This window comes from Patagioenas fasciata, chromosome Z, assembly GCF_037038585.1.
Source record: "Patagioenas fasciata isolate bPatFas1 chromosome Z, bPatFas1.hap1, whole genome shotgun sequence".
Lineage (NCBI taxonomy): Eukaryota > Metazoa > Chordata > Aves > Columbiformes > Columbidae > Patagioenas > Patagioenas fasciata.
This window is the reverse complement of record NC_092560.1, coordinates 273,724-300,226: the sequence shown is the minus strand read 5'-3', so window position 1 is coordinate 300,226 and position 26,503 is coordinate 273,724. Positions and strand designations below refer to the sequence as shown.

At 53.9% G+C, this 26,503-nt stretch overlaps 1 protein-coding gene across 2 annotated transcripts in view; it reads left to right on the top strand.

The window, feature by feature from the left end:
• PAX5 (paired box 5) overlaps nucleotides 1–26,503 on the top strand; it is a 144,461-nt gene that overhangs the window by 5,580 nt on the left and 112,378 nt on the right. For both annotated transcript variants that reach the window (XM_065860781.2, XM_071802035.1), the window contains exons 2-5: nucleotides 1,925–2,090; nucleotides 6,487–6,684; nucleotides 12,253–12,317; nucleotides 16,174–16,302. In XM_065860781.2, the coding sequence (XP_065716853.1) occupies nucleotides 1,925–2,090; nucleotides 6,487–6,684; nucleotides 12,253–12,317; nucleotides 16,174–16,302 (558 nt within the window). The remainder of the gene's footprint in view (nucleotides 1–1,924; nucleotides 2,091–6,486; nucleotides 6,685–12,252; nucleotides 12,318–16,173; nucleotides 16,303–26,503) is intronic.

Below are 26,503 nucleotides of genomic sequence, written 5' to 3'. Positions count from 1 at the left end.
TCTTTTTCTTTTTCTTTTTCTTTTTCTTTTTCTTTTTCTTTTTCTTTTTCTTTTTCTTTTTCTTTTTCTTTTTCTTTTCTTTTTTCTTTTTTTCTTTTTCTTTTTCTTTTTCTTTTTCTTTTTCTTTTTCTTTCTTTTTCTTTCTTTATTTCTTTTCTTTTTTTCTTCTTTCTTCTTTCTTCTATCTTCTTTCTTCTTTCTTCTTCCTCTTTCTCCTTTCCTTTCCTTTCCTTTCCTTTCCTTTCCTTTCCTTTCCTTTCCTTTCCTTTCCTTTCCTTTCCTTTCCTTTCCTTTCCTTTCCTTTCCTTTCCTTTCCTTTCCTTTCCTTTCCTTTCCTTTCCTTTCCTTTCCTTTCCTTTCCTTTCCTTTCCTTTCCTTTCCTTTCCTTTCCTTTCCTTTCCTTCCTCTGTTTCTTCTTTCTTTCTCTCTTCGCCCCCCTTTCCCTCACCACCGCAGGATCTTTCTGTTCATATGCAATGCACTGTATGTTGGTTTTGTACGATTAAAGCCGCTAATACATGGGAAGCCCCAGGTCTCGCTCACGGCAGCGTTGCGGGGTCGCTTCTCGTGCCTCTGCCACCGAGTTGTCCCCGCGGCGGCTGCAGCGCCGTCCCCGGGCAGCCCACGGCTGGGGGGCCGTGCCTGGGGTCCGCGGCCAGGACCGCAGCGCGGACGTTTGTCTGCTCTCCACAGGCTTTGGCTTTAACCATCACATATTTCATGTGGGTTCAATATGTGTCCTGACAGTTCTAGAAGGTGTTTGTAAAGTTTGACAGCAGTATATCAATGGAGAAATGACTGGATTTAAATAAAAATAGCTCTATATAATATTTAAAACCAACAACAACAACAACAAAACAACAAAAAAACCACAAAACCCCAAAACCAAAAACAACAACAAAAAAAACCCAGAGAGGCATTTGGCTTGTCAGCTTATTCAGTACTGTTCAAGTCCTGTGCAGACAGAGTGATTTTTTGTATTATTTTTGTTCCAGAATTGACATTTTTTTCTGCCCCTATTACTTGTTTCCAGTTTCTCCACTCCTCTATGGTTTGGATGATTAACAACATGAGGGTTAATTGTATTTCCTCACTCAGTACATGGGATTATTACCTGTTCATGGGGTTTACATAGTTTCATACTATTTATGCAAGTGGGTCCTGTTTCCCACCAGATATATGATTCACCTTGCTAAAGGTGAACAGTACAAATCTGCTAGAAAAGGAACAATATACTGGATGTGCCTGCGTGTTCACGTTTCATTTGTGGGATCATAATATCTGCCAAGACTGCTGTAAATCGTAACAGCACAAATCTTCTCCTTTATTTATTTCCCCCCACCCTTGATTAAGTCAAGACATTTGAAAAAAAAAAAAAACAACAACCCTGAAACACACAACAAAAACAAACAACAAAAAAACCCCAAACAACAAACCGAGCACATATTTAATTTCAGGTATCCTGTTCTGTGCTTAGTCACAGATAGTGTGTAGGCTGAGCCTACCCAGCCTTGTTTTCGGTGGGATTCTTGGGCAGAGGCTCATGAGCAGCCTCTTCTCAATGGGCAGCACCTCCCTGTCCCCGGAACTCGCAGTCAGGCGACAGTGGCCGCTGGCTCTGGGAGGAGGGTGGCCTGGGCATCGCTCTGTGGTTTCCCGTGACCATTGTCCCCCACAGCCCGATCTGCCTTCCCGCAGGAGAGCCCTCCCCCGTGGTGAGTGGCGTTGGGGCTGCATGGGCTGCGTGGCCGCGGCCACCTCGGGGCTGCAGGTCCCAGGGAACAGCAGCCGGAGGCTGGTCCGGTGCTGGGAGGCGATGCCCAGTGCCGGGGAGTGCTGGGCTGCGGGTTCTGCCTTGCAGAAACATCCAAAACTCTCACACAGCTCTCCTCCTGCCCTTCTCCCCCTCCCCTGTGTTTTTCAGGACATGGAGGCGTGAATCAACTGGGGGGTGTTTTTGTGAACGGCCGCCCCCTCCCAGATGTCGTTCGCCAAAGGATTGTGGAGCTTGCCCACCAAGGGGTCCGGCCGTGTGACATCTCCCGGCAGCTCCGCGTCAGCCACGGCTGCGTCAGCAAAATACTTGGCAGGTAAAGGGGGGACAACCCATCTTCTGTGTCTGTCAAAAGTGTCAGTGTCAGACCCTTAACTGAAGGCTGCAAACAAATGGAGAAGAGTAGAAACCTCAGGAAATCAGTCCAGTGAGCACAGGGGTTTCCTGACCGCTCACGGTTTCGTATGCCTGACGTGGGAAAATGTGCCAGTATTCGCATGCCTGGTTTGCCCCTTTCACAGCTCCTTGTAGGTAATTCTAGCGCAAGGAGCAGATTGCCATGCGGGGTGTATTTGCTGTATATATGGCATACGTCCCTCACCTGTCTGTTCTGAACAGGTGGAGGAATCCGGGAGCCACCTTCAGTAAAACTGAAAAAAAACATAGAAGTTGTGGAAGTTACTAATTTTACGTTCTGAAAAAGAGTGTCTTTTAGAAATAATGTCATTACATATTGCATCAACATTGCTGTGTGTTCATTCATGTAGGCTATTCTGATATCCGTCACACTGTTTAGTTCACTGCCTTTCTTCTACTCTTGTGCTGGAACACATTCTTAATGAGAGCACAGAACACCATAAGTAACTATTTTGGCTATTTTGTGAGTTAGCACTCTGTTCAGGCTGGAGCGGCTTGAACCGCTGTGGCAACAGGAAATTGAACTTTGAATGCATGTGATTTCCTGATTTCGTTTTAAAATTTGACATAGATTCAGGTAAAAAATACCATCCTTGCTTCTTTGTATCTTAGGAGAAAATATAAATATGATTTTTATAAATTATAGTGTTAAAATGGTTTTGAACTCCAGGTATTCTGAGGGAGTTGAGCAACTTATATTAAGGATTTTTTTTTCCTTAGAATATGATTTTCTCCATAAACTGGGGAAGTTAATTCTTGAACTATTTACTAAACTTTAACAGTTAATTGTTTAGACTTTTGTTCTTTATATTTTTACCATCTTTTTCTTTTCCAATTTTATACCAATTTGCTTTCCTGGACATAGCATAACTGCAGAGACTGTCAAGGCAATTTTTTTTGGTAGTATCATGCAGAGGATCTGCTCGGATTAGCAGCATTTACCATCTCTCAATTGCTGTTCAAATGTTCAGAACGCGGCTGACTTGGCAAAGTCACAGCCCCTCGTTTTGTAGCTCTTGGCATTGTTTTCTCTTCAGATCTCTCTTACCTTCTCTTGCCTTAGCGGTGGACATGGCCCCCTCAGCCATGCGCTGGGCTCCAGAGCCGCACGAGCCAGCGCACAGGTCGTGCTCAGCATCCCTGGGTCGGATCACCTGGTTGCAGGGAAAGGCGTTTGCCTGCGAGCCACACGCGTTGCTGCTGGAGTAGGTTTGAGGACGCTGATGCCGTTACTGTTGAGAGAGGAAAGCTTTCCGCGGGCTGCGTGAGACCGCCCTACCCACACGGGCTGTGTCCCTTGGTTGTCGCTTGCGTCCGCCGTCAGCACAGGCTGGCGTGGGTCGGCTGGCGATGCTCTTTGCTGCAGCAGAACTGCCACCGATTCCCATCACGAGCAACGCACAGCTAAGGAAGAGGCCACTTATTTACCTGCCAGGCACATGCCTGGTGGTTTTACTTTCGACAGTCCAAATAGTTTACCATTAGATATATTTGCACTATACAGCTAAGAGAGGCTCCAGAGCTTTGTCATTAAAGTTGTCAACAATAAATTGGAATTTCATAGCTCATTATTTTCATAACTAATAATTACAGTGGGTAAAATGTCACTGTAATTGCAGCTGTGTGCGTACGTGTTTTTTCATGTGTATGTGTGTGAAAAAGCGGGAATACTTAAAATAAATCCTTACATTTGGAATGTTACGGTCAGATTTCTTTCAGTCCTCGACAGGGAGTCAGGAAGCGTCCAGAGGCAGGTCCGCAGCAGTCGCAGCGCAGCGAACCCCTCGCGCTCGGAGGAGGGGCCCGCGGGGGCCCCGCTCTTCACCCGCGCCGGCAGCTGGGAGCGGAGGGCCGGGTGCTGATGTGCGCGGAATGACGCCAGCAGCCCCCGTCCCTGCCTTTAGAACGGAGACGGGCGCCAGGGGTGCCGGCGCATCTGCAGGCCCGCTGCCTGCACCCAGGCCCGGTGCCGGCTGAAGGGAGGGAGGTGTCAGTGGCACGGGGCCAGGGCTGTCCCTGTCACACCGAGCTGTCCCCGTCACACCGAGCTGTCCCTGTCACACCGAGCTGTCCCCGTCACACCGAGCTGTCCCCGTCACACCGAGCTGTCCTGCTGCCCCGGGAAGGGGGCCGGGGCCCAACTGTGCACCCTCACACACGGCGAGTGCCTTTCCATTGCGTGTGCGCCGGGCAGGGCGCCAGGAGGGCAGGCAGTGGTCAGGACGTTTGGGATGGCGGCCTTGCTGTGCAGAGGGCACCGGGGCCTGGTGCCACGGGGCGCTCGGCGCTGCCGTCGCGGCTCTCCCACCGTGAGAAGCACCGTCTGGTCTGCGTGGCTGCCAAGCTGCGGCTGCCAAGCTGTGGCTGCCCGTCTGCTCCGCCGGCACCGCCAGCACCGTGTGATGGTGCAGTGAGGCACCAGGGCAGGAAAGCACTAAGGAATGTTTGTGACATGCATAGTTTTGGCTGGAACGGAAGGAATTGTGACTTTTTGTTTGGCAGCATTTATGGTGTTGTCTGGCTTCCTTCTTCACCCTCCTCTCAGGATTGGTGCCAGCAGCAAAGGTTCTGAGTACAGGGATGCAAGGGCTTAGCAGACTCGTGGTCCGTGCTTGCCATAATTTTGTCATGTCCTTGGGAAGCGCGAGAGGAGCTCAATTTTGCCCCCTGCCCTAGAGCTCACTTCTAGACCGCGTTCAGGGACACCAGGAGGGTTAACCCATCTCTGACACTCGACGCTTGTCTTTACTGATATTGCTTAAATGTCTCACAGAGACTGGTGCATCTGAGTCCACTCCCATACCTAGAATATCTGAAAAGATGTATAAACAACATGGTGTCAGTCTCTTTAAAGGAATTTTAGGCCTTGCACGCAGAGCTCTTCCAGGAAGACTGAAAACTGGTAGCCTGGCAGAAATTTGATGAACACGGTTGCATGTTACGGTGAGACAGACTTCAGCTGCTCCGCCTGTTTGTGCTCTGCTCGCACCAGAAAGATTTGGGATTTTTTTTTTTTTTAATATAATGGGTATGTCAAGTAGCCGCATAGAAAATATATTAATAAGCAGCCCTATGTTCTTGCCTGGGAGTGGTTTCTGAGCTCCCTGCTGGAAATACGGGCAGGGAGCACGGAGCGTGCAGGTCTGAGCTGCTGCGAGCGCGGCCGACGCGGCCGGGTCTGCGCGGCACAGGAGGACGCGCTGGCTCGGGGCGGCTGGGCAGCTGCTGCGGGCCGGCACAGGGTTTATTTTTCATTTGGTCACGAGGAAATTCACAAGGCAGAAAGAAGTGTGCGGTTGGGAGCATGTCTTGCGTGTTGGTGCCTTGACAGTGCAACGCAGACGAGCATGGTCTCGTTCCGGGTCCCTGTTCCGGCCCTTGGTGGGTAACATACGACTTCTCTTAGCAGCACGTTCGAGGCTTCGTTTGTTAGAAGGAGGCTTGTGGGGCTGGGGACCTCAGCTGTGATGTATTGTTGCAATGGTATCAAAAGCAGTTGCTCTTCTGTGATTCACATGTGAAGAATGCACGTTTCTGTCGCTAGGATCCAGTCTCCCGCCCTCCGCGGCGCGGCGTCGGTAGAGCCGCTGGTGTGGGCGAAGGTGCTGCACCCCGGGAAAGGCAGCACGGGCGACCGCAGAAACCAGCCCCGCTGGACCCCTCCAGAGCACAGGCGGCTCTGCTTCCCTTGAAATTTACAATTAAAACTACTAAAACCATAATGTCAAAAAGAATACATTATGAAAAATATTAACCATTAAAACCATGATACGCATATCAAAACCACCGCATGGCAAAAAGCTATACCAGCATACTTATTCCAGAGGTGCAAATAAAATACAATACTTAGCCTTCATTTCACTATGAAATGGTATCAAGCCATAGATATTAATGACAGAGAATTTCTGTAGAAACAGTAATTTACTACAAAAGAGTTCACTGCAAAAAGTGGTCTTTGGTGTGATTTGTTTCTATTATTGCCAACGCTGCTGATTAATAACACACATTTTCAGTTAATTTTGGATCCCGGCATGCCCTTTAATCTTGCATTGTTTCTTTTGTCTTGCTATTACAGAAAAATATATATTGTATCTCAAGGCCCAATTCCAATTACTATAAGTTAAGCTATTAGGTGATAAAGCACTACTGAGGCAGAAAATGTGTATGTGAAAGTGAAGATGTATCTCAGGATTTGCTGGGGTTTGGTTGCCTCGAAATTATGTTCCCTATAAATCTCAAAGCGTGTTCTCTGTCTGTTTGTGATAACTAAAGCTTTGTTTTGGATGTTGTCCCAGGTATTACGAAACCGGGAGTATTAAACCTGGAGTGATTGGAGGATCAAAACCAAAGGTTGCCACACCCAAAGTCGTTGAAAAAATTGCCGAGTACAAACGCCAAAATCCCACCATGTTTGCCTGGGAGATCAGGGACAGACTCCTTGCTGAGCGAGTGTGTGACAACGACACGGTGCCCAGCGTCAGTTCAATTAACAGGTAAAGATCTGCTTGTCCGGGAGGGATGTTCCTCGGAAGCACTGTTGCTGAATCCTCATTCATTGGCACTGCGTGTTCCGGGCTGTTTGCAATGAACGCAGCGCGTGTTTCCGTGGTGTGTCTGGGGCTGGGCAGCGGCGGCGCTGCCCCCGCGGCCGAGGCGTCGCAAGCTGTGAGCGTGTCCCGGGGCCGGGCAGGGCCTGCCGCCAAAGCCTTCGCTTCTGTCCCCTCCTTGCCCCAGGCTGTAAGTTGCCGTCCTTGCTGGTGGCGATGCTGCCTGTTTGCTCTGCGTGAGGCCTCGGTTCCGCTCCGTGGGGTGGGTGTTCGGTGGGGGGAAGCTCAGACGGGCGCCGAGTGGCGGAGCGTTCACCTGGGAAAAGGGGAGTCCTGGGGCCTGGAGGGGACCCCAGGCACAGCCTAAGGTGCCGCTTCTGTCCTCCTGACTCCTGCTTGGTCTTGCTGAATTTGACCCAGAACTGTGCTGGCTGCCGCCAGCTACTGTCAGCGTGAATATCACCCAGGGAATTCGGTCAGTGCCTCAGCTGTCTGCTCATTACATGGGTGCACTTAAATGGCCTTGAATTGCTCGTGTAAAAATGCAGGACGATCTCATTTGCAGCCTCAGTCCCTTGTTTGGGAGTCTTTTCCCAACCTTGCTGGGCAGGACTGGGCTCGAAGAGGGGTCTGGAGCTGCAGTACCCTGCTGCCGTCCGAGTTACACCTGCTGTACTCACCCACTTCTGAGTTGAGGGGTGCATAAAGCTGGTGTTGAAAAACCCGGCGAAATACTGTGTTATGTCTCCAGCCTGCCAGACCAATAGTAAGGGATTAATACTTGGAAGGCAGAGTGCTTGGGCAGACTCATGCATACCTGTCCCCCTGGCAAGCAGAGTCCTTCCATTTTCACTCGGGGTTTGCTCTGTGCTGGGCTTCCCCTTCACCATGCTGGTGAGACGTTTTTCACTTGTGTGATTGCACGCGAATTCTTTGAATGCAGCTAGCTATAAAGTCCCATCTGTGTCCGTGGACGTGAAATAAATTGATGCAATATTCTTTTATTGGCTATCCCAACCTGATTTGCATTCATGGAGTTGCCGCTTGAGTAGCCGGAGCGGCTTCCCTGGCGCCGGCGAGCGCGGTGCCTCTCGCTGCCGACCTGAGCACCGAGGCAGACGATCCCGCGTTTAGAAGCAAAACCGGGTCCGTCCGCGCGCAGCCTTTCCCGCTGCCGGGGGCCCTGGCGGGCTGGGGCTCCGGAGCAGCCCCATAGACACGGCATTTTCAGCTTTAAAAAGATTTGAGAAATAATATAGACACCAGGAAAACTGAAGGAAAATATCAGTCTGACTGACCTCAGATAACTAAGGGCACGCTCTGCTTCCACACAAGTCAGCTGGAGCCTGGCCACGTGAGGAGCACCGCTGCTGTGAGCAGCCCTGTGTTTGTGCAGCAGGGCTTCAAGCATGCTCAAAAAAACTACCAAAAAGGCAGTCTTAGCTCTAGCAAAAAACAAGATTAAGTAGCTTCCAGTCATGTTTTGAGCTTCTTTCCACATCTACCTCTTGCTGTGTCCTTGCGTGTTTCCACACTGATAATGTGCACACACCTACTGCCATTACACCAGGAACCCATTTCATGATCTGCCACCAAGTTTTTTGGTCATAAATCTCATTATTTCTCACCTACTTGCAAGTGTGCCTCAGTTATTTTCCTTTTCTTAAAGGTGTGAAATCCCTCTCCAGAAATGCACACAATCTTTTTGAATCAGTCTGTTTACCCAGACAGTTGTTTTTGCCAGGCTAGGGGCACATCCTGAAAATCCAGATCAAACTATAGCGACAAGAAACCTGGAATTCACATCAAAACACTTGGTTTTAATGCTAAATCCTTCCAGTTCCACGTTGAAGTCTGTGGGTTTTATACTTGTATTTGAAATTAAGCATACACTTCAAGGCTTTGCTGGCAGGGATGTTGCACATCAAGGACTCAGATCCCTGCTCGCAATGCTCCCATTCACCACTGAGGTGTAAATCAGGAGCTGCCTCAGGTCACTGCAGACCTGAACCCACCCGAAATCGCCGTGTGGTTCCCGTCCTGCTGCAGGAGGGTGAAACCCAGCAGCTCGGGGAGGACAGAGTGGCCATGCTGCTCCCGTCCCAGCCTCCCCAGGGCGAGGGGATCTCCCCAGGGATCTGGTTCCCTTCATGGGGGCTGGTCCCTGCGGTGGGACTGTTCCCTCCAGTGGGGCTGGTCCCTTCGGTGGGACTGTTCCCTCCAGTGGGGCTGGTCCCTGCGGTGGGACTGTTCCCTCCAGTGGGGCTGGTCCCTTCGGTGGGACTGTTCCCTCCAGTGGGGCTGGTCCCTTCGGTGGGACTGTTCCCTCCAGTGGGGCTGGTCCCTGCGGTGGGACTGTTCCCTCCAGTGGGGCTGGTCTCTTCGGTGGGGCTGTTCCCTCCAGTGGGGCTGGTCCCTGCGGTGGGACTGTTCCCTCCAGTGGGGCTGGTCCCTTCGGTGGGACTGTTCCCTCCAGTGGGGCTGGTCCCTTCGGTGGGACTGTTCCCTCCAGTGGGGCTGGTCCCTCCGGTGGGACTGTTCCCTCCAGTGGGGCTGGTCCCTTCGGTGGGACTGTTCCCTCCAGTGGGGCTGGTCCCTTCGGTGGGACTGTTCCCTCCAGTGGGGCTGGTCCCTTCGGTGGGGCTGTTCCCTCCAGTGGGGCTGGTCCCTTCGGTGGGACTGTTCCCTCCAGTGGGGCTGGTCCCTGCGGTGGGACTGTTCCCTCCAGTGGGGCTGGTCCCTTCGGTGGGACTGTTCCCTCCAGTGGGGCTGGTCCCTGCGGTGGGACTGTTCCCTCCAGTGGGGCTGGTCCCTGCGGTGGGACTGTTCCCTCCAGTGGGGCTGATCCCTTCGGTGGGACTGTTCCCTCCAGTGGGGCTGATCCCTGCGGTGGGGCTGTTCCCTCCAGTGGGGCTGGTCCCTGCGGTGGGACTGTTCCCTCCAGTGGGGCTGGTCCCTGCGGTGGGACTGTTCCCTCCAGTGGGGCTGATCCCTTCGGTGGGACTGTTCCCTCCAGTGGGGCTGGTCCCTCCGGTGGGACTGTTCCCTCCAGTGGGGCTGGTCCCTGCGGTGGGACTGTTCCCTCCAGTGGGGCTGATCCCTTCGGTGGGGCTGTTCCCTCCAGTGGGGCTGGTCCCTGCGGTGGGACTGTTCCCTCCAGTGGGGCTGGTCCCTTCGGTGGGGCTGTTCCCTCCAGTGGGGCTGGTCCCTTCGGTGGGACTGTTCCCTCCAGTGGGGCTGGTCCCTTCGGTGGGGCTGTTCCCTCCAGTGGGGCTGGTCCCTCCGGTGGGACTGTTCCCTCCAGTGGGGCTGGTCCCTGCGGTGGGACTGTTCCCTCCAGTGGGGCTGGTCCCTTCGGTGGGACTGTTCCCTCCAGTGGGGCTGGTCCCTTCGGTGGGACTGTTCCCTCCAGTGGGGCTGGTCCCTTCGGTGGGACTGTTCCCTCCAGTGGGGCTGGTCCCTTCGGTGGGACTGTTCCCTCCAGTGGGGCTGGTCCCTTCGGTGGGACTGTTCCCTCCAGTGGGGCTGGTCCCTTCGGTGGGACTGTTCCCTCCAGTGGGGCTGATCCCTTCGGTGGGACTGTTCCCTCCAGTGGGGCTGGTCCCTTCGGTGGGACTGTTCCCTCCAGTGGGGCTGGTCCCTTCGGTGGGACTGTTCCCTCCAGTGGGGCTGGTCCCTTCGGTGGGACTGTTCCCTCCAGTGGGGCTGGTCCCTTCGGTGGGACTGTTCCCTCCAGTGGGGCTGGTCCCTTCGGTGGGACTGTTCCCTCCAGTGGGGCTGGTCCCTTCGGTGGGACTGTTCCCTCCAGTGGGGCTGGTCCCTTCGGTGGGACTGTTCCCTCCAGTGGGGCCGGTCCCTTTGGTGGGACTGTTCCCTCCAGTGGGGCCGGTCCCTTTGGTGGGACTGTGGGGGCAGACACGCTCAGCACATCCCCAGATGAATTTGAGCTGTTGCCCGCGTATAAGAGTGAATAATAACTATTATTATTAATTAATAACATTAATTAATATTAATAATAGGCCACTCTTCCACAGCAGGAGCAACTCTGTGTGATTAAGGCTTAATTAATCATTGCGATTAGTTTTGCTCAAATAATCTGAGAGCTGCCCAGCTGCTTCGGAGTGCTCCACTCCTCCGTCCCTCTGGAGATGAAGACATTTATGTGTCAGAAGGCGCTGGACACCCTTCCCTCCCTTTTGCAGGGGCTGTTTGCAGTCCTGCTCCAGCCAGTCCTGGCGCTCTGCTGGAGCTGCTCGCTGGCCCCCGTGCCGCCGCACCGCGCTGGCGGCCGAGCACCAGCCGCAGGACGCGTCCCGCAGCAGCACTTCCCTCGGCAGCCGGCAGCCAAAACCTGTTTGCTAACAGACCTTGCCCCTTCCAGCCTCTGCAGGCTCAGCAGAGGGTCGGGACGGCAGGGGACGGCTGTGTGTTCTGTTTTGGGATGGGGCCATGTGTCGCCGGAGGTGGTTCCTGTGCCGGTCCATGGGGTGACTTTCAAGCAAGCAGCTCCTGTTTGTTTCCATGAATGCATCCACACACCAGCTCCATGTCATGCGTCCTCCTCTTTTCTATTCCAAATTTGTGACATTTTCCAGAAAAGGCAGCAGAGTTTTCTGTGAAGGAGAGCAGCTGCACTCGCTGCAGCATTACAGTTGGGCAGAAACGCCCGGGGCAGGGAGGTGTGTGCTGAGCGACAACCTGTCCCTGCAAGCACGTCCGGTTCCGCTGCAGCCGGTGGCAGAGCTGTGCTGTCTCTGGAGACAGTTCAGACCCCGTATTTTCTGTTTTCACCGCGCATCGGCAGGTGAGCACCTGGTAGAGCACCTCCCCAGCTCTTCTTAGCAGCTGCCCTCTGTCCTGCAGCACAGCACGGCTTCTAGTTTTCCCACATCTCTGAACTTTTCCCGATTCACATCTTTATAAAACAGAGCAGACGGTGTCCCTGGTGATGACAATGTAGTTATTCAGCTTTTAAGCTTAACATTTAATCCAACACATTTTTGATTTAATACTGGTTTGGCTAAGCAGATCCTTTTCCAAGGTGTCCAGGTTCTTTAGCTGTGAGTGTTGTACCCGAGGCAGTCTGGGGACAACCTTGTCGATGTGCCCAGCACCCGAGGGCGCGGACCACAGCCTGCTGGGATGTCTGGACCCAGACGTGTCCAGCGCCCCGAGGAGGGGTGCTGGGCCCAGTGAGTGCCCAAACAGTGATGGATGTCTCTTTCCTGGGTGGTGAGGACTGGGGCCTCAAAGGACCGAAGCACCAGATTACGCAGCTTCCCGAGGAGGATGTAGGAGTCAGTCACCCAAGGATCCCTAATGGCAGGGGCTGGAGGGAAAAATGTGGTCCTGGATCCACCCGTAAACTTCCATCTTTCAGTGGATGACGAGGGGATAGTGTGCAGAAAAGCGTTTTTGTGTTGGTGTAGGTGTCCTGCCCTGGAAAAGTAGCGTTGTGTCCCCTGTGAATGTATTCTTCATGCTAAGTAGTCATTTCTTTTCAACTACGTACAGGATCATACGGACGAAGGTGCAGCAGCCGCCCAATCAGCAGGTCCCAGCCTCCAGCCACAGCATAGGTAAGGGAAACTTTTATTTTTCTAAAAATATATTTAAAAAATAGCATAATGGATTACAAATATTCTAAAGAACTTTTAATCATCCTTATGGACAGATAATTCTGCATAAAACACTTCAGCTTACGTGCTAATGTGCCTTCTTTGTCATTCTCCAAGGGCTGAACATAGCAAATGAATTTTATAAATACTGCTAAAAGGTTTTGAATTTTACTGATTATTATGATAAATAGCTTTCACCATGAGACAGAAAATTGAAATCTAAACCAAAAAAACCCCACTAATGGGGGTCTATAGAATGTCAGATAATTAAAGTAATAAATCAAGAAAGGGATACTTATTCATAACATTTTCTGCATCATTAGTCAGTAAGTAGTTTTGAATGTGTTTTTTTCATCTATCAACCATCCCTTCCATAATTCTTTGTGCACTTGCAGTCTTGAGTGAAGAGGCAGCGAAACTTTCCCAAACTTTAATCGAGGTGCAGAGCACCGACGCTGCGCCCTGCGGGGTCCCGGGAGCAGCCTGGCTGCTGGGGCCTCCCCAGCACTTCCCGAGGCTGGCGGGGTCTCAGGGCGCTGCGGCGGGGACACCGGGGCTCGCCTGGGGCTGCTCCTTGTCCTTGTTGCGCGGAAGCTGCCGGAGTGCGGGTGAGCCCTTGCTCCTCAGGCAGAAGAAAGGTGTGAGGGGGCCTTGGTCCCTCTCCGTTACTTCACAAGTGACATGCGTCACTTGCGAAATGGGGAGATGCTTGGTGACCCCCCCGGGCAAAGGTGGGCTGGTACCCTGGGGCAGAGTGTGGGTGCTGAGCTGTGTTAACCTTCCAGACTTGTCAGGAGCAGAGGAGGGAGATCTTGTTTCTCAGGGCCTGATGGAGGCAGCAGGGATTCCTGATGCCTGATTGCTCCCTCTGGGCTGTGGCTGAGGTCAATGAGGTTCTGCAGAACCCTCTGTGCCAGGCGCCACACGGTGCTTCCCAGGACACAGGGACGTGCAAGTACAGACACCGTCGGGAGCTGGTGCAGGTGACAGTGGTGCTCCCTCCGTGCCCTGCAGCTGGTGCAGGTGACAGCGGTGCTCCCTCCGTGCCCTGCAGCCGGTGCAGGTGACAGCGGTGCTCCCTCCGTGCCCTGCAGCTGGTGCAGGTGACAGCGGTGCTCCCTCCGTGCCCTGCAGCAGGTGCAGGTGACAGCGGTGCTCCCTCCGTGCCCTGCAGCTGGTGCAGGTGACAGCGGTGCTCCCTCCGTGCCCTGCAGCCGGTGCAGGTGACAGCGGTGCTCCCTCCGTGCCCTGCAGCTGGTGCAGGTGACAGCGGTGCTCTCTCCCTGCCCTGCAGCCGGTGCAGGTGACAGCGGTGCTCCCTCCGTGCCCTGCAGCTGGTGCAGGTGACAGCGGTGCTCCCTCCGTGCCCTGCAGCTGGAGCAGGTGACAGCGGTGCTCCCTCCCTGCCCTGCAGCTGGTGCAGGTGACAGTGGTGCTCCCTCCGTGCCCTGCAGCTGGTGCAGGTGACAGCGGTGCTCCCTCCGTGCCCTGCAGCTGGAGCAGGTGACAGCGGTGCTCCCTCCCTGCCCTGCAGCTGGTGCAGGTGACAGCGGTGCTCCCTCCGTGCCCTGCAGCTGGTGCAGGTGACAGCGGTGCTCCCTCCCTGCCCTGCAGCTGGAGCAGGTGACAGCGGTGCTCCCTCCCTGCCCTGCAGCTGGTGCAGGTGACAGTGGTGCTCCCTCCCTGCCCTGCAGCTGGAGCAGGTGACAGCGGTGCTCCCTCCGTGCCCTGCAGCTGGTGCAGGTGACAGCGGTGCTCCCTCCGTGCCCTGCAGCTGGTGCAGGTGACAGCGGTGCTCCCTCCGTGCCCTGCAGCTGGTGCAGGTGACAGCGGTGCTCCCTCCGTGCCCTGCAGCTGGTGCAGGTGACAGCGGTGCTCCCTCCGTGCCCTGCAGCTGGTGCAGGTGACAGCGGTGCTCCCTCCGTGCCCTGCAGCTGGTGCAGGTGACAGCGGTGCTCCCTCCCTGCCCTGCAGCTGGTGCAGGTGACAGTGGTGCTCCCTCCGTGCCCTGCAGCTGGAGCAGGTGACAGCGGTGCTCCCTCCGTGCCCTGCAGCTGGTGCAGGTGACAGCGGTGCTCCCTCCCTGCCCTGCAGCCAGTGCAGGTGACAGCGGTGCTCCCTCCGTGCCCTGCAGCCGGTGCAGGTGACAGCGGTGCTCCCTCCGTGCCCTGCAGCTGGTGCAGGTGACAGCGGTGCTCCCTCCGTGCCCTGCAGCTGGTGCAGGTGACAGCGGTGCTCCCTCCGTGCCCTGCAGCTGGTGCAGGTGACAGCGGTGCTCCCTCCCTGCCCTGCAGCCGGTGCAGGTGACAGCGGTGCTCCCTCCGTGCCCTGCAGCCGGTGCAGGTGACAGCGGTGCTCCCTCCCTGCCCTGCAGCTGGTGCAGGTGACAGCGGTGCTCCCTCCCTGCCCTGCAGCTGGTGCAGGTGACAGCGGTGCTCCCTCCCTGCCCTGCAGCTGGTGCAGGTGACAGCGGTGCTCCCTCCCTGCCCTGCAGCCAGTGCAGGTGACAGCGGTGCTCCCTCCCTGCCCTGCAGTTGGTGCAGGTGACAGCGGTGCTCCCTCCGTGCCCTGCAGCCAGTGCAGGTGACAGCGGTGCTCCCTCCGTGCCCTGCAGCTGGTGCAGGTGACAGCGGTGCTCCCTCCGTGCCCTGCAGCTGGTGCAGGTGACAGCGGTGATTCCTCCGTGCCCTGCAGCCGGAGCAGGTGACAGCGGTGCTCCCTCCCTGCCCTGCAGCTGGAGCAGGTGACAGCGGTGCTCCCTCCGTGCCCTGCAGCTGGTGCAGGTGACAGTGGTGCTCCCTCCCTGCCCTGCAGCCGGAGCAGGTGACAGCGGTGCTCCCTCCCTGCCCTGCAGCCGGAGCAGGTGACAGCGGTGCTCCCTCCCTGCCCTGCAGCCAGTGCAGGTGACAGCGGTGCTCCCTCCCTGCCCTGCCGCCAGTGCAGGTGACAGCGGTGCTCCCTCCCTGCCCTGCAGCCAGTGCAGGTGACAGCGGTGCTCCCTCCGTGCCCTGCAGCTGGTGCAGGTGACAGCGGTGCTCCCTCCGTGCCCTGCAGCTGGAGCAGGTGACAGCGGTGCTCCCTCCCTGCCCTGCAGCCAGTGCAGGTGACAGCGGTGCTCCCTCCGTGCCCTGCAGCCTGTGCAGGTGACAGCGGTGCTCCCTCTGTGCCCGCTGCCCTGCAACCTTGAGCTCCTGCAGCACTGCACAGACACCACATCTGCAGCCCCAGCTGCATCTCCAGGCCTGCACTGGTTGTGGTGAATGACCCCTTGGCTGGACAGAGCCAGCATGCTTTCCTGAGGGCTCTGACCAAGCAAAATGGATTTAATTACTATTTTTGAGAGCTTCATGGCATTTCAGCCATGTGTCCCACAGCTGGCCATCCCCTGGTCCCAGGGGCTAGAGGCTAGTAGCTTGGCAAGTGGGTGCTGCTCTGGTCCTATGGTCCCTGTACTGTGGGACCTTGCTGCCAGCCTGTGCCCCCAGCCAGCTCCACCCCCCTGCTGGTGACATGGACTGCTGTGTCCCCTGGTGGGGTCTGCCATCCTGAGCAATGTGGCTTCCCACCACGCCTCGATCAGGACAGGTGGCGGACCGCTAAAGGCAGAGCATCACCATCCCACAGCACTCGCCCCGGCCCCTTGTGATGGAGCCAAGGGATGACCGTGCCCTGGCTGCTGTGGGCTGGGCTGGATGGGGCCAAGGGGCTGTGGGGCAGCAGAGCCCCCGTGCCGCGGTCGCACCGTGGGGCCGGTGGCTGTTGTGCTGGCTGTCCTTCGGTCTGTCCTGCCCGCTGACTGCTCGGCCTTGCCTTGCAGCCTCCACGGGCTCCGTGACCCAGGTGTCCTCTGTCAGCACCGACTCCGCCGGCTCGTCCTACTCCATCAGTGGGATCCTGGGAATCGCCTCCCCTGGCACCGAGAGCAACAAGCGCAAGAGGGATGAAGGTACCGGGAACTGTTTTTGGTGGGGATGGTGTGCCAGCACGCAACCAGGGTGGGATGGGGTTGGGGGGATGCTCGTGCATGTGGTACGATGGAGCTGCAGGTACCCTCCATGGCCATCAGCTGCGGTGGGGTTTGGTCCCAGTTCGGCAGGCCTTTGCCAAGGTCACAGCCTACCCAGGGACCTTCGGTGTGATGTGGTGGCCACAGACAGGACCTCTTCGAGGAGCTGGGGCTTGTCTGGTGTCTCAGAAAGCACTGGGGGTGTGTCATAGGTTTTTAACCAGACCCTCCTATTGCTTGGGGGACATTTTCCTCCCATCAGTGAAAAGGGGAAGAGTCATCATGTTGAGTGTGGCCACCTGAAACAGGAAATGTCAGAGGGGTGTCCCCAGCCACAAAGAGACAGAAAATTAACAGCAGACCTGTCTGCGATGCTGCATCTCTGCGTGTCCCCCCAGTTCTGGGGGCTTTTGTTGGCTCAGGGCGTGGAACAAAACACAGTATGGTTGGGGTTGGACATTGCCAGGGCTCCTCGGGTCTGCTGCAGTGTTTATGGCCCTGTTTCATTCTGTGTCCTGGGCGCTTTCCCAAAGAACACACTGCTTTGGAGAGCAGGGTGTACAGGGGAAAAGGAGAAGTTCTGCACTGGTGTTGTACGAAAGTGCCTCTAATCTAGAGCATCCCTTTCATTTACTAATGGTTTGCAGAGAGGAGTTGAGGCCAAGACCTCAAGCCTGGTACCTGAGCTGCACAAACAGCTCCAGTGTCTGTGATTGTGCTGGTGGAAGTGACTGGCCAGCTTGCAGAGCAGTGTGTGGTTTTACCAAACTTGGAGAAAAACTGCAAGAGGTTTATCAGGTCAGTTTCAGCCATGTGGGGACTGGTCCGATGGTGGGAGTACGAAATTCTGTGCTCAGGTACCTCCTGTATATGCTGTTGTTAGTTAACTCTGCAATTGTACATCTGATTTCTTTTTTATAAACCAAGGCCTCAGCTGCATAGCTAAATATATGTATTAAAGGACGTAGGGTAGAAATGTTGTATTTTATCAGCCGTGCCAGGCGGGAGGCCATACGTGTTGAAACCACACGGCTCTGTCACAGCCCTGTTGTGAAGCACTGGTTATCAAGTGCCTGTGATTACAGGAGACTCTGGTCTATTTGTAGAGAAAATAATTAAATATTTCCTTGGAAAGATCAGGAGCAGAGGTGAGAAATTCCCCAGCTTTTGCCAGTTCACATTTAGAAGACAGCACATGATTTCTAAAACAGCCCCCATCATTTTGGCAGGATGAGTCATGTTTTTCAAGCTCATAAGCTGGACAGTAATGCTGTCCTCAGCAGACCATTTAAACTGCTTTTATAATAGGCTCAGAGCTGCAGATTTGGAGAGGTCTAAAAAGATGTTTCAACATCTTTGTGTGTTTGAGGGATCCCCAGAGCACCGATAACCCCTCCGCATGCTGCGCAGCACGCGGTCCCTCTGCAGCGGTGGGCACGAGGCTCTTGCGGAGAGGTCTGGGGCTCCACGCTGCAGGTGATGAGGAGGTGGATCATGATGCGAAGCCACTAATGTGCAGAAGAGAAGCACGTCGCCTGATTACGGCCTGTATCATGACGCAGATGCACAAGGGGGCAGAGTTAACTTTACCATTTCCTGACTTTGGAGAGCCAGAGAGAGCCTCCCTCAGCAAGCCACTCCGTCACGTCCTTTCCTCAGCAGCTGTGGGAGCTGTGTGCCCCCGCTGTACTTGCCCGTGTGTGTCTCCTGGAGCCACAGGCTCTCTGGTGCCCGTCGGTGGTCCCAGGTCCCCTTGGCTGGGGAGCAAACTGCAGTGGACTTGTCCCTCCAGCTTTCAGCCGCATCGAGCGCTTGGTGTGATTCATTACCCGGTTTTGTTCTCCTCACTCCTGACATTTTTTTAGCAGATGTCACCAGTCTTTAACCCAGTTGGGAGCTTGCTGGGTAGCAATAGGAACAAACCAAATCAGACAGTCTTTATTGGTTTATATAGCTGAAGGTGTCATTTTTTTCCCTGTTGTAATATGGACTTTGAGCAGATGTACCTTGGTGGGGGATCGGTTGCTTTTGCTTGTGTTAAAGGACATGCTACTGGAGGCTGACATGAGGAGCAGGCTGCTCTGTAACAAGGCAGATACAGCTGGTCGCTGCAGCAGCAGAGCCGCTGGGCAGCAGTCTCACTGTTTTGCGTGCAGATTGTCTCCTTCGAGTTCCGTGGCTGCACATTCGCCTGGCCCTGCAGCCCAGGACGATCTGCTGAGGAGCAGGTGGGTGGCGGGGATGTGCAGAATGGTCTTGCTGAGCCTCCTTCTATCGAACACGCTGTGCTTGAGGGGAGCGGAGGGTGGACAGCAGGCCTGAGCCTGAGGGCGCGATGCTCGGTCCTCGCGTGCAGCCGCCGCCGGTGCGGGGCTGGTCTCACCGCTCTGCTGCAGCTGCTCGGTTAGCTGGTGGTGGCCCTGCAGCGCTCATCTGACAGCGTGTGCACTTTTGGGAAGTGCTGAGCATCCCCTGTCTGAAAGTCAAGCTCTCTGAAGGGTGATTTGGTAGTCCTTGGTGGGCAGTTAGAGGAGGGTGGAGAGCACCTGTGTCCCCAGCAGGCACAGAGAAGCCCGGGCCAGAGGCAGCATGCAGGGCATGTTTTGGGGGTGTGGAAGGTCACTGGGCTGTGTGTGCTCTGGAGGAGGATTTGAGGATCCTATGAAAGGACAGAGGAGAAGGACCAAAACAGCCAAGAGCCCACTCCTCCTTATCCTTTCTCTCCTCTTTCCCCTAGCCCTGGTTTCCATCCTGCACTGCAGAGTTCTGCAGTCACGGGGGAGCAGCTGAAGAGCTTAAGCCCAGCACAGTGAGACTCATCCCAGCTGAGAGGGATGGATGCTAAAGCAGGCACACGTGCCAGAGGCACGGATGTTGCTCTCATCTGAGATCTCCTGGTGCTGTCTCTGCAGGAGAGAAGCACCTCTGTCAAAGGCACAACCCAGGAATCCTTCCACGAGAGCCCTGTGCTCTGTAAGGGGTGGCTGTGCCTGCTGTCCCTGTCTGAGTGTGTTCACCTCCCCGGGGCGAGGGGACCGCGTGGGGATGGTGTTGGCTGCGGCAGGGACAAGCTGGGTGGAGGAGCAGCCTCATGCCTTGTCCTGAGCCTGTTTGCCAGCCGAGGAGGGCTCGAGCTGCTCATTGTGAGCACATCCCGTCTGTACGTGAGTTTGGGCTGGGGCACGTGCAGCAGTCACCCATGCGCTGCGCCGGCAGCCACGGGCAGGGCTGGCCTGGGAGAGCAGGTCAGTCCCGCACCCGCACGGAGACGTCAGCGGCTCCCGGGGGTTTACGAACGGGGCTGGAGGAATTATGTGAATCTCCATTCTCGTGCCTCTTCCTTGCTTTATGCAAAACCATTTCCCTACATGGGAATGACGACCTTTGGAGCAAATACTGCGTATTTTGATGGGGAACTGCACGCCTAGTTGTTAGTCCTCTACCAGCCATCAGATTCTGCATTGGCAGACGCTCACATGCTTTTAGCAGCTTAGCCCACTCCAAAACCCACAGCCTGACTGATGCAGAAATACGCTCATGCCCTCACTTCTGACTGGAACACTCAGAAATCTCTGATACTGACAGGTAATAGGGGCAGTTTGTAAACATGAGCAGCAGCCAAGCTAGGCTGAAATCTGTTTGCATACAGTAGATGCTCCATAAGTCCAGGATGCCTGTTGCGTCGCTAACGCTACATCTGTGCTGCTGAACTAGAGACTGTTGGTGCACAGGCATGAATGTCGGCTGGCCCATTCTGCTATGGTCAACACCGCCCCAGCGTGATTTTGGTGTGTGCAAGGGGGTGTCCTCTCAACCAGTGTCTGCTGGCGCGGGGAGTGGCGTGGGGGGACATCACCACGCTGCTCAGCTTCGGTGCAACCGTGATGACACCGATGATAGGGGTGTTTCCTGGCACGGACTTGGGCTGTGCTAGACCACTCGGCCTGTTTTCTTCCCTCGTGTAGATGCACCTGGTCAGAGCAAAAGGCTACGTGCAGCAGCGAGTGCCTCATCGCAAACCGCCGGCCCAGCCCCAGCCCCAGCCAGGAAGCACCGTCAGCACCGCAGCAGCAGAATTGGGCAGGACACACTCAGCACAGCACCAGGCGGGGTGTGAGTCTTTGCAGAAGGGGTTTGACAGATTTAAATACCTGCACTGAACAGCTGCACAAACCGTATTTCAAATTCACTGGTATAGAGTCTTCTCAGCAGTGGAAGAATTTGGGGAATTGAAACCATCATGACGGGAGACCTTCACTCGTACCAGTTGTTTTCTTTCCATTCTCACCAAATATAACCCTATGTTGCTGCCAGCATCTGGTGTGATGATGTAGGTACTTGTGCTTTTTGTTTTCTCAACTGAACTCTCGGAAAAAGACCTTTCCTTTAAACCTAGACTTGGCATATTTAAAGGCATTTGGTCACAGCCTTCTGTCTGGGAGGATAAGTCTCCAAGAGGGGCAAAGACGCTAATGGGAATGAAAATAATCTGGGAGCGGGTGCATTCCAGCGCCTATAAAGCCACCTGGTGTTGCAGTCACCGTTTTTCCACGCGGGGACGCCCGCGGTCAGGCACGGCTGGGCGCCCGAGCAGCTCCGACGCACGTGGCCGCCGCGGCGCCGGGCGCGGTTGTGAGGGCGCCGCGCTGTGGAGACGCCTGCCCTGGAGAATGGCCAAAAAAGGGTTTTCACCGACAGGTGTGGACGTAGGCTCACTGAGTCAGTGACGCGACTAAGGGGAGAGACCAGGAAAAGCAAAGCAAGCATCACTAAACATGAGTGAGGACTAAGAATACACACAATATTTCTGCATTTTGTGTCTTTTCTCCATACCAGGCCCGTGATCTGTGTTTTCCTAGTGGGCAGGAACAAGAAGGCGCACTCACAGCCAGGCAGACACTTGTGAGGCTGTGGGCCTCGATGCCTGGAGGCTGCACGGCAGATGGTTGGCAGCCTCGGGAGGGAGCTCAGCGCAAAGGTGCTGCCAGGGCCTCTGGTCACCTCTTGTGGCTGAAGGACAAGGTGTCTTCCAGGGTGTTTGCTCTAAGAGATTGCTGGGAAAGCTTGTGAAGTGTTTTACCCCTTTGATTTAACTCCGCTTCTTTAAACGTTGAGCACTGGAGCCACAGCTGGTACCCGGCTCCACTGAGAGCGGTCAGTGTGATGTCCACAACTCTGTCCCCATCGGAGCTCTGCCTGTCACCTGTGGTGTATTCAAGTGGCACGAGTCATGTCCAGGTGTATCCCCTGCTCTGTCTTCTGGTGGCCGAGACAAACATCTGCCTGTTCTGCCCTCGGTCCCACTGTCCTGCTCGTGCCCTCCATCTGTCCTGCCGGCAGGCAGCTCCCGCCCTGTCGCTGAGCAACTGTGTCACAGGCATGGCCGTGGCTTTTCAAGCCTTCACAAGCGCAAAGTAGGTCTCATGGTATCTTCCCTGGCTGCGAACGTTCTTTATTATTCCATCTTGGAGGGCTGGAATGTGGGACTCCTCTGGTCACCCGTGGGATCCTCTTGCTGGCAGCCAGAACCTGCTCTCTGGGCCCCACTCATGCAGGACACCTCTGGTGAAACACTGCTCCAGAGTAAGAACCCTTCCCTCTCTTGTGACTGGGATGTCCTCCCACTCCAGATTTACCCCTTGGAGTCCTCAATAGCTTTGGGCACTTCTGGCCTGTGGGGGTATGAGCATCCCTCTGCGAGAGGACTTGCTAACGAGGGCTCACAGTGCTGATGGGGACCATGAAGCATTGAACAGCCGCTGATGTGGGAGTGCAGGAGCTCAAGGAGCCCCCAGACATGTTTATGTTGTTGGTCCATGCTCCAGGGCATTGGCAACAGTAAAACAGACCTTGTGGCCAGCGGGTATAGAGTTCTGTGCAGAAATTAACCTCCATCAAGGTCCTGTGTTGACAGAAGTCCCCACAACTCCTCTTGCCCCAGACAAGGACCTCAGCCTGGCAGCATGTGGTGGAGATCAATATTGGGGTCTTCTGCACCACACAAGTGATGTGCAAAGGACTGAAGCCTTTGGGGATCTGAACTGTGAGGGAAACAGTCAAAAACAGACTGGGATGGGAAAAAAGCAGCAGGTTATGGGGAGGAAAAAAAAATCACTTGCTGATAGAAACTTGTACTTTGTGATGCCAAAGTGCCGCACTCTAAGTCTGGGCAGTGACGAGCAGGGAAGGGGCCTGGCGGGGGCTGGCTGTGCTCCAGCGGCACTGCGATGTGCCCAGGCTGGGGTTCACGGGTGCAGAACCCGCTGCCGGGTCAGCAGCAGCCAGGAAGGGGGTGCAGCAGTGCGTAAAAGATCAGAAACCAAACCCTCTGCCGTGCACGGGGTGAGGTGGAGCGGGGGAGTCACCCAAGTCCACGCAGAGGTTAAAGAGAAAGAAATCCCCCCAGAGTCCCAGGGAGGTGCTGGAGTTTGATAATTCCCAGGCCCCCTCAGCAGTGCTTACTCGCTGGAGTTGTCTTTACTCCTGGGATAACTCCAGTGACTATAATGAGATGAAGTCTTTGAAGGAAAGGAGGTTTTGCAGGGTCAGCAACTGCTGATTTGAATTTCTCGTGCTGATGCAGGTTGTCCTCTGCATTCAGGGACTCTTGCCCGGTGTTGTGGAGTGGGGTGAGCTGCTTGTCCCGTTGGTTCACCAGCTCCTCCAAAGAGAACATGTTCCCTCAGCACACAGACACTTCAATCATCCTTTTACACAGAGTTTGAGACAGACTTTGGTAGTTACGTTGCAGTTATGGCTTCATCTGTGCGACCTATGGCTTGGTGGTGCTTTTCCTTTTTCTTTTTCTTTTTCTTTTTCTTTTTCTTTTTCTTTTTCTTTTTCTTTTTCTTTTTCTTTTTCTTTTTCTTTTTCTTTTTCTTTTTCTTTTTCTTTTTCTTTTTCTTTTTCTTTTTCTTTTTCTTTTTCTTTTTCTTTTTCTTTTTCTTTTTCTTTTTCTCTCTTTCTCTTTCTCTTTCTCTTTTTCTTTTTCTTTTCCTTTCTCTTTTTCTTTTTCTTTTTCTTTTCCTTTTTCTTTCTCTTTTTCTTTTTCTTTTTCTTTTTCTTTTTCTTTTTCTTTTTCTTTTTCTTTTTCTTTTTCTTTTTCTTTTTCTTTTTCTTTTCCTTTCTCTTTTTCTTTTTCTTTTCCTTTCTCTTTTTCTTTTTCTTTTTCTTTTCCTTTTTCTTTCTCTTTTTCTTTTTCTTTCTCTTTCTCTTTTTCTTTTTCTTTCTCTTTTTCTTTCTCTTTCTCTTTCTCTTTTTCTTTCTCTTTTCCTTTTTTCCTTTTCCTTTTCCTTTTCCTTTTCCTTTTCCTTTTCCTTTTCCTTTTCCTTTTCCTTTTCCTTTTCCTTTTCCTTTTCCTTTTCCTTTTCCTTTTCCTTTTCCTTTTCCTTTCTCTTTCTCTTTTTCTTTTTCGAATTTTATTCAATTGAAAGCTCTTTTCTTTTTCTGAGTCCTTGGACGTTGTTTTGCACGACACCAGGGATATCGTTTTGTTTCACTCTTAGCCTTTACCTTTTGTGAACCTTACACAGGGAACTGTGAATATGCTGAAGTGGCAGCAGCTCTGGCCATGCTGGCAGTTTGACACCGTCGGTGACAGTGTCATCCGCGGATGGTCCTGGTTTGACACAAGCAATGACATTGTCAGCAGTGGATGTTGGTGTTTTGACACCAGCAGTGATGGTGTCACCTATGGGTGGTGGTGGGTGCCTGCAGGAGTTTGACTCCTCCAAGGGGTCTGACTAAAACCCCCGCGGGTTCTTCCATCTGTGGGGTTATTGGTGCTGAGCTGGTCATCCTGGACGTTAACAAGTGGAGCTCAGCTGGAACAGGGTTTCCCTTTGAGAACAGTCCTCATGAAATTCTGGGGAAAACATAGTAAATGTCGGTCAGTTCAGCTCCCAGCTGTGGCAGTGTTAAAATGACGTAGGGTTGCTCTGGGCTTCTGAGAAAGTTTTGCACATCTGAATTAATGAAAATGAAACAAAAAGCCATTTGAGCAGCCAGACTGTGACGTTCTGACACGTGCCGGTGTGCGTTCCTGTGAGCACGGCCGGGGACGGACTGTGTTTCTGAGAAGGACCAACCTCTGCCCAACCGGGTGGTGGATTTTTGGGCTGGGTTCTGCATCTGGGAGAAAGCCCTTCAGCTCTGTGGGCCAGCAGGAGCATTCCTTGCCCCTGCAGCCTCCGTGCGCTCCCCAGCATCCCCGCGACACCCCGGGCTGTGGCGTGCTGCCCATGGGGCTGCCGGCACCCTGGTGCTGCCGGGGCCGCTGCCGGCGGACGAGCCCTCCGGGTGCCTGTGCCACGGGCACGACCGGCAGTGTCAGCGGCAGCGGCTGCATGTCCCTGCGCCCCGGCAGCGGGTGCGGAGCGGCTGGCTCTGCCCCAGCGCTGGCGTTGTGTGCCCGTGGGCGGTTTCACGCGTTCACAGCTCCGTGCAGGAAACTCCCGCCGGCGCAGCTGCCCTTTCCAAGCGAGTGGTGACCGCTGTCTGGTGCGCACGTCAAACGCGTTTGTCACTTTTCCCTAACGCGGTCCCCGAGGCCCCCGTTTCCAGAGAGCTCTCCTCCCGCTCTGGGGTGAAATCCCGCGCGCTCCGCGGGGCTGCTCCTCGAGCTGCGCTGATGAAAAGCCCGGACTTCCAGCAGTCCTCGCAGCCCTGCTGTAGCTCCAGCTGCTCTCATCAGGAGCTGTCGAGTGCTAGGTGCTTTTCAAGGAATAACCTCTTCATACAGCTTTAGCTAAAATCCAGTTTATGGGTAGATGTCTTGTCAAATCGTTCTGTGGGTGCCAGCACTGGGGCTGGCCAAGATGCTTTTGTGGGAATATATTTTCCAAAGAAAAAGCCGTTTAGTGGAAAAACAATACTTGTCAATGTTGATGAATGTTTGTTATAAATGTTAATACAAAATAAAACAGGAAGGTGATGAGCAAGATGAATCCTTTTGATTTTCTCAAGAAATTGGTAGCATCCAGAGAGGACGAAATACTGAGCTGCAGTTACAATGTGCGTTTGTACATATGTATCTATATACACCATGTAAGTACATACCTGCAATGTCTCCAGCAGCTACATATATATACAGATAGAGGTGATTAAAGTTTTGCCTTAGGATAGATTTATTATACTATTCACAGACTTTCTCAATTAGCTTTCTATGTTGTGAGAGATGATAGTGATCTTTCAGACGGCTGAAGAAAAAAAACAAGAGAAAGCATTGTTGTTTGGGTTTTCGTTGGTGTACCAGTTATTTTGGTGATTTTCTGTTCAAATGACGTGCTTGAGAGAGGTGTTTCTGTGAGAGGGGGGTTGTGGTGCATTATGCTGGATTTCCCCTTTTTTCCCCGAGTGCGGATCTGCCTTGCTCAGTGGTGTCAGAATACGTCTGCACCCTTAAAATAAATGTTACATTTTCCAGGGTGCAGGGAGCTCTGGGAGCTGCATTCGGCGCAGTGCGTTTGAATTTGGCCGGTTGCAGGTGGTGTTTGGAGAGACGCGGGGCACGTTCCCACATGGAAGGTCTGACGCCATGACATTAAATAACCTGTTTGTCACCTCCGTGGTAGCAGGAACCCTCCGAGTATCACGTATTTCCGTGTCAGATGGGTTGGCCAGGGTCTCCGTCCCACTTCTCGAGTCTGCTCCTCTTCCTGGGGAACAGCAAACTGGGTTCTCCCGCGGGGGCGGCGGGTTTGCTGACTTCTCCGTGGTGGCACAAAATACAGTGCTAGTACCAGAATTATCACGCAGGACTGAAATCTGCTGCTGTTGCAGCTGGTGCTATATTTGATTTGATCTTACTGGGATTTTAAAGTCAGAATTATTTTCTTGGCTGAAATGACAAACTCCTGAAATCCTGAAAGATAGTGGAAAGCTACTTTTTCAGTTGGTGCTTTGGGAAGCCAGAGTTAATATGTTAAGCTGTAATTGCTGTTGTTGCCAGTTGGGAAGTTCTCAGTAAGCAGACAGCACAAAACTGGTGAGATGCAGAAAGTGGGGGTGTCCTGAGACTGGGTGCTTTCTCCAGTTCTGTTTTGTCTGCCACGGCCTTTGTGCCAAGGCTTATTTATTGCTAGAGGCAGTTCCACATTATTGGCTGAATCCTACCCATTTTGGTCTCTCCTAGCATTTGCAT